Raw genomic sequence first — 7,254 nt, forward strand, 5'->3', positions numbered from 1 at the left:
CATTGAAAGTCCCCAAGCAGCCCCTGCAGGCCATGTTATTGCCAACAGCACTCTCTGAAATTATTTCCATATTGCTTCTCTTAATAGGAAGGAAGCTGCCTGAAGGCAGGGACCTTGTCAATACTGTTCACCTCTGTACCTTCAGCACTTAAAACTACCTGGCACCGGAATAAAAGAATGAATGAGTGAAATGAACGAATACCTGCGCACTGCCTCCTTGGGGCGTACTCTGGCTTGGAAATAAAACTCAGTTTGTCGAGCGAAAGCACGTTAATAGCGGTTTTAATCTGTCCGCTCAGACGTTGGCCCCCCACGAATCTCTGGGGGTCCCGGCGTGGAAAACCCCGAGAGCCTAGACTGCTGTCGGCGCGAAACTGCGGCTGCGCGCAGCCTGGGGCGGGGCGTGGCCAACGCCGATGTGGGGAAGTGAGTCCAGAGCCGGCGAGAGGACGCTGGAGGGCGCGCTAGAGCGGCGCGGCCCGGCCTGGTGTGGGCGAACCGGCCATGGAGGACGAGCAGAGCTTCTCAGATATTTGTGGCGGCCGCCTGGCCCTGCAGCGCCGCTTCTACTCCCCTTCCTGCCTGGAGTTCTGCCTCAGCTGCCCTCGGATCACATTGCGCTCGCTCACTGCTGTCACCTGCACCGTGTGGCTAGCGGCCTACGGACTCTTCACCCTCTGCGAGGTAAGGCCGGCCGGCTTCTTCCCGCGATCGGAGTCGGGGGCTCGGGTTTGGAAGGGTCATTGGGGCCTTAGGGTCGAGCCCAGACCTCTCGCCGGACCCTCCTGCGATCGTAGGGCCTGGGGGGCGGAAACTCGCTGGTTCTGGGGACGCCATTCCGCTGCTGGACAGCTCTCTTCCTTACGTTTAGTGAAGTTTGTGCTCCTGTACTTTATCCCCCTCCTGGGTCGCTGCTCTGCTCCGTGGTTCCACCCAGCATACATCTAGTCTTTGCAGGACAGCCTAAAACTTCCATGTGCTCTCTGTAGTACATGCTCATAGTAATTCAGTTCCAAGAGTTCAGAGAACTAAGTATATCGTCCTCATCCATAACTTTCACCCCTCAGAGGAATCACTGCTAACAATACCTTTTACAGTCTTCTAGAAACTGTCTTTGCCTCCATCAATCACAAGAATTGTGTGCAAGTTAATTGTCTGATAGTTCTTCCTAATCTCTCTTTTTCAAGGCAATCTAAACGTCCCCCCCCCCCCAATTCCTCCCCCAGCTTCAAGTATTTTCTAAAGAATTGTGAAATTACGGAGAGGAGTGGTTTCTGTGCTCAATTTCCAGTCTCATTCCTATTTTCTGAGCCTCAGTTTTCACATCTCTAAAATAGAATTAATATCTGCCACACCAGCTTCACAGCATTGTGAGGGTCACATGTAGTTGCATTGTGACAACCCTAAAATAAAAGGAATCATCCTAATTGCCCTTTTCAGGATGAATTTAGTTTCATATTTAGTGTCCTGTGTGGACTATATTATTTCAGGAGTGGTCTGACCAGAGCTGAAATACAGCAAGGCTATTTATTTCTATAATTTGGGTATTGTTTTCAATACTGCATCCATTTGCTTTATTTTTGCCATCAGAGCATATTTCAGAGCATGGTAATTTAGTAGTATAGATATATGCAGAATATATGCCCTAATTTGTACCAAATTGTATCTAAAAGTTTGTTCATAAGTCAATCAAAATGGTTAAGTTGCCAAGACAGTCCTTCCTCCTCCCCCCAGAAAGATTTAATATATAAAATAGTTGAATATCAATACTAGCCTGAGCTCTGGTCAGGTAGTCATGTGAGGAGGAGGGAACAGGTATTTATTAAATGCCCACTGAGTGCCAACTGCTTTACTGAATGCCTCATCTCAACCTTAGAAGAAAACCAAGACTCAGAAAGAGTAATAACTTATCCGAAGTGATAAAGCTAGTAAATGGCATACCGGGGCTTCAAACCGAGGGCTGTCTGACTCTGAAACCATTTTTTCCCCACTATACTATGATGTCTCCTCATTGCGGGGGGCTTGCTTAGGCAAAATTTTTAAATAGAAGTTTGTGTTTACGCCAGCTCCCTTTGGTACTCACCTCTCTCATCCTGGTATATTCCCACTTACCCTCAGCAAATGTCCAGGGCTCGGTAACCTTATCTTCCTTTAAATTCCACTGCAACACTTCTTAAGGGCTCCGTGTACCAAAATTTCTTATCTTTCCTCCTATTCAAAACTACTAATTACTGAATCTCAGCTAGGATGAGAAGAAATCTGATGAAGGAATTCATTAAAACATGTGGCCAAACTTCAACCCAAAACGAATATTGAACTGTTAGATAGAATTTCAGAAAGAAAAATGAAGTATAAAAAATGCAGGGGTAATGAAGTTTTGGGCAGGGATTACTTTATAGAAAAGCTGATATGGATCAAATCCCCTAAGTATATACTGTTCTTCATCCCTTCTTTCCTCCCAGTTTTTGAATTCACAGTTCTATTAGAATTCTAGGTTTTTACCTTACTTATTCCAACCTGGAATGTCCTTCCCCCTTCCTTTTCTCAGCTAAGTATATTTGTCAATAACCACCACCTCCTCTGCACCAGTTAAATCCTGCTCCCTTGGAAGTCTTCATAGGATATTCCTGTGTGCTTTAATGTCTCTCTTTCTGGCTTTCTCTCTCTCTCTTTTAATCCTGTCTTAGTCACTTCTAGTCAGAATCATAGTATTCTCCAAAAGTATTTTATATATGTTAATCTTGCCTCTAATAAATCTGTAAGGGCCAGAACTGAATTTTATCTCTCTCTCTTCTTCCATAATGCTCATTCAGTTCACACTATGTACAAGACACTGTACTAGATACTAGACATTTAATTAGCTCAAAGTAGATATTTCTGGGTCATCAGAGACCCAGCACATAGATTTCTCCATCCTTCATTTGTTAATCAACAAATAATTCCCTAGCACAGAGGTCAGCAAACTTTTTCTTTAAAAGGTCAAATAGTAAATATTTTAGGCTTTCAGGTCTCTGTCTCAGATTCTTCTGTTTTTTTTTCTCTCTTTCTTTTTATCAACCCTTTAAAAAATGTAAAAAACATTCTTAGCTTAAGGTGGACCAGACAAACAAATATCACAGGCCCAAATAGTTTTCAGACTCCTGATCTAACAGTTAACTATGTGTTATGTAGAAAGAAGTCGAAAGGTACCTTCAAGGAAAACCAGAGCTGGTCAGTAGTTAAACCAGTAAACACAGATTTTATTCAGAAACTGTTGCAATGGGAGAAAAGAGACTTAAGTATTGAATTGGGCTCAATTCTAAATATAGCAGGGACCAGTGGAAATTTATAGCTAAGGAGCAGGGTCAGGGGTCAGTGGATGGAAAATTACTAAAAGGAAACATCAGGGGTAAAGGGGGATTCTGGGTAAATTGATTTGACAGGATTCTGGCTGAAGGCTGGCCACGGTGATTAGATACCAAGGGTGAGGATCTTCTTTAAACTCACTTAGCAAGATTCTTGCTACAACTTGTTGGAAAATGCAGGCCCAACAAGAATGGACACCAAGGTCCAGCACTTAGAAGAGCTTGACTAGAGTTAGGTCAAAGAGGGTATCTTGTCAGTGACAAAAATTAATAAAACACTTCCTACGCTCAAGGAATGACAGTCGTAAATTAGTGAGTCTCTTGATTCTAGATCATCGATGATTTTTTTTCCTGTGTCATCCTTCTAAATAGGTTTTTGGAAAGAAAAGGGAAAACAGTGCCACATGAAAGAAACATACCTTGATAGAAAAACACATTTCAACTTCAGAAATGTTAAAAGGTTGTAGATGTGTCTTAGAATCAAAGAAGTAAATACCATTTGGGGGGCCCTTAACACATCAGTCATTTCTTCTAGTCAGTCAGCCTTAACACATTAGTCAGTCACAACCCAAAACAACTAAAAGAGCCCTAAATAGTAAGATCTTTATTATTTAACAAAACAAGAAGTCAGGACGAAGGAGGGCTCTGGAGGGCTTAAGAGGCTGTGTTGATTTTACTTTTTTCATCTTATGGCTCTTCCGCCCTTGATACCTGTCCTCAGCCTATCTTTCCACATGGTTTGGCAGAGGCCACGTAGTTGGTTTTCAGGCATCAAAACCTCAGGATGAAGGGGCCTTCTCTTCCTTAGATCTCTTTTTTGAGATGGACTTAGTTTTCCAGAAACCCCTCCAGCCAACTTCCCCTCACATCTCATTGGCTAGAGTTGTGTCATAGGTCCATTTCTGAACCAATCATTGGCAGGAATGGGAACCAATCATGATTCACTCCAACTTCTATTAGGAAGGAGGAGCGGCTCTTGAGTATTATCTGCTACACTGTGCTAAGCATTTTATTACTCTCCAGTCTGCGATTTTCCTACGTATCTTACTGATGGAGCATGAGAAGAGAAGATCTGAGTCCTTAAGTTGCAATTTTGGAAGAAAAATCTCTGAAAGTGGTGTGATGGGTATTTTGCTGATGGAGGCTCTCCTCCCGAGACCTATCCATTTGTTGTCTGGATGTATTTTATCATATGCTTTCGTAGCACTACAGAGCCCAAGTAAAAGTAGTTTCCTCTTCCTCCGTGCATGTTCTTCCCATCTGTTCACCTCACAACAGAACAAAGGCTTTTTTCCACATTGCCTAGAGTTGACTTATTAAATAGCAGAGCTATATGTGGAGGACCACTTGGTAACCTTACCGCCTGTGTCTGGCTCTCTCTTCAGAACAGCATGATCCTCTCTGCTGCCATCTTCATCACCCTCTTAGGCCTGCTTGGTTACCTCCATTTTGTGAAGATTGATCAGGAGACTCTGTTAATCATTGATTCCCTTGGCATCCAGATGACCTCATCCTATGCCTCAGGCAAAGAAAGCACCACCTTCATTGAGATGGGCCAGGTGAACGATGTTGTCATTAATGAGGCTATTTACATGGTAAGTATTTAAGTCATTACAGGCCTCTCTGGATGAGGCAGCCCATGGGGTATGCCTGGATCTAAACTGAGTCTTAATACGTAAAGTAACTGATGTCACAGAATTAAACTTGAGGGCTCTCTGTTCCAGTACCTGTACTGTTTTCTTTTTGGCTGACATGTCTTTAAGCCATAAAAGTGAAACTTGTATTGAAAACATATGTCCTTTATTTTTAAAGAGATACTATAGGTTTTTATGGATAGGGAGTCAGCATTTCATCTTTATTTTCTAGCCCTGCTTCAAAGTCATCTCTCGTTGTTGTTGTCTTTTTTCATCTAAAGAATGAGAATATACTTCTCCCTCACTTCAAATGCATTCTTTTTCAAGTGTATGAAAAAGTTTTAAGCCTTCCCTTGAGAAAGAAAACTGAATTTTACTTAGATCTCTGCTATTTGGTTTATTTTCTTACAGCAGAAGGTGATTTACTACCTCTGCATTTTATTGAAGGATCCAGTGGAACCACATGGGATATCCCAAGTAGTACCTGTCTTCCAGGTGAGCACAGAATACTTAAGTTTCTTCTGCAAAGAAATCCTCTACCTTTCCCCTCCTCTCTGCATATCCACGGTTTCTTATGTTCAGTAGGAATGTGAACTTCTGCTGTCAAGAGTATTTGAGGATACCTGAGGGGTATTTTTACTGAGAATTAGGATTTTAGTTGTTTCAGAAATTCCTTTCTGAGGCGAATAAGGCTTTCAGAAATATTATGAATTTATACAAATTTTAGAGATAAAAACATGTATATAGCAACTTCTGCCTGTAGGTCATCATTCATCTGCTTTGACTCCGTCAGTCTGCCAATACGCAATTTTACATAGACGTTATTGATCTATACAGACTGTTATACACTATTTTGTGTCTTGTTTTTTTATATATAAATTTATCTATCTATCTATTTATTTATGGCTGCGTTGGGTCTTCATTGCTGTGCGTGGGCTTTCTCTAGTTGTGGTGAGCGGGGGCTACCCTTCATTGCAGTGCGTGGGCTTCTCATTGTCGTGTCTTCTCTTGTTGCGGAGCACGGGCTCTAGGCGCGCAGGCTTCAGTAGTTGTGGCACGTGGGCTCAGTAGTTGTGGCTTGCAGGCTCTAGAGCTTAGGCTCAGTAGCTGTGGCGCACGGGCTTAGTTGCTCTGCGGCATGTGGGATCTTCCCGGGCCAGGGCTCAAACCCGTGTCCCTTGCATTGGCAGGCAGATTAACCACTGCGCCACCAGGGAAGCCCTTGCCTTTTTCTTTTTCTAAAAAAAAATTTATTTATTTATTTATTTATTTTTGGCTGTGTTGGGTCTTCGTTTCTGTGCGAGGGCTTTCTTAGTTGCGGCAAGTGGGGGCCACCCTTCATCGCGGTGTGTGGCCTCTCACTATCGCGGCCTCTCTTGTTGCAGAGCACAGGCTCCAGACGCGCAGGCTCAGTAGTTGTGGCTCACGGGCCTAGTTGCTCCGCAGCATGTGGGATCTTCCCAGACCAGGGCTCGAACCCATGTCCCCTGCATTGGCAGGCAGATTCTCAACCACTGCGCCACCAGGGAAGCCCCCTTGCTTTTTTAATATACATATTTTCATGCATTTACAAAGGCCATTATACTTATTATTTTAAATAATTATATCATGTCAAATATCCGTTTATTTAACTACCTCATTTACTAGCTTTTGAAATCATGTTCAGATTATTTTTTGCTTTTCTCTTACAAAAAAACACTTATACAAAGATGCAGACCTACTAGAGAATGGACTTGAGGATACAGGGAGGGGGAAGGGTAAGCTGGGACAAAGTGAGAGAGTGGCATGGACATATATACACTACCAAATGTAAAATAGATAGCTAGTGGGAAGCAGCCACATAGCACAGGGAGATCAGCTCGGTGCTTTGTGACCACCTAGAGGGGTGGGATATGGAGGGTGGGAGGGAGGGAGATGCGAGAGGGAAGAGATATGGGGACATATGTACATGTATAACTGATTCACTTTGTTATAAAGCAGAAACTAACACACCATTGTAAAGCAATTATACTCCAATAAAGATGTTAAAAAATTTAAAAAAAACACAAAACTTATACTTTCACAAAGGATTTAAGGAAGCTAAGCTAAAATTCTTTTGCATTATAGTTCAAAATTATTTTATTAAAGCTTATGAATAGTTTCATAGATTTTAATCATGTTTGAGATTTGGCTCCAGAGATTGGACAACTTTACCATACTTTTGCGAATTTGTACTCGTTTTCCTGTAGTCTTGGCTGACAGTGGGTTTAGCTATTTTTAGCTTAGTATGTAGGGAA

At 42.5% G+C, this 7,254-nt stretch overlaps 1 protein-coding gene across 1 annotated transcript in view; it reads left to right on the forward strand.

The window, feature by feature from the left end:
• The first annotated feature begins 421 nt into the window (after positions 1–421).
• PIGH (phosphatidylinositol glycan anchor biosynthesis class H) overlaps positions 422–7,254 on the forward strand; it is an 8,415-nt gene continuing 1,582 nt past the window's right edge. Inside the window, exons 1-3 of the mRNA XM_007449010.1 lie at positions 422–684; positions 4,730–4,939; positions 5,390–5,473. Coding sequence (XP_007449072.1) covers positions 505–684; positions 4,730–4,939; positions 5,390–5,473 — 474 coding nt within the window. The 5' untranslated portion in view covers positions 422–504. The remainder of the gene's footprint in view (positions 685–4,729; positions 4,940–5,389; positions 5,474–7,254) is intronic.

Source organism: Lipotes vexillifer, unplaced genomic scaffold (genome assembly GCF_000442215.2).
Source record: "Lipotes vexillifer unplaced genomic scaffold, Lipotes_vexillifer_v1.1 scaffold629, whole genome shotgun sequence".
NCBI lineage: Eukaryota > Metazoa > Chordata > Mammalia > Artiodactyla > Lipotidae > Lipotes > Lipotes vexillifer.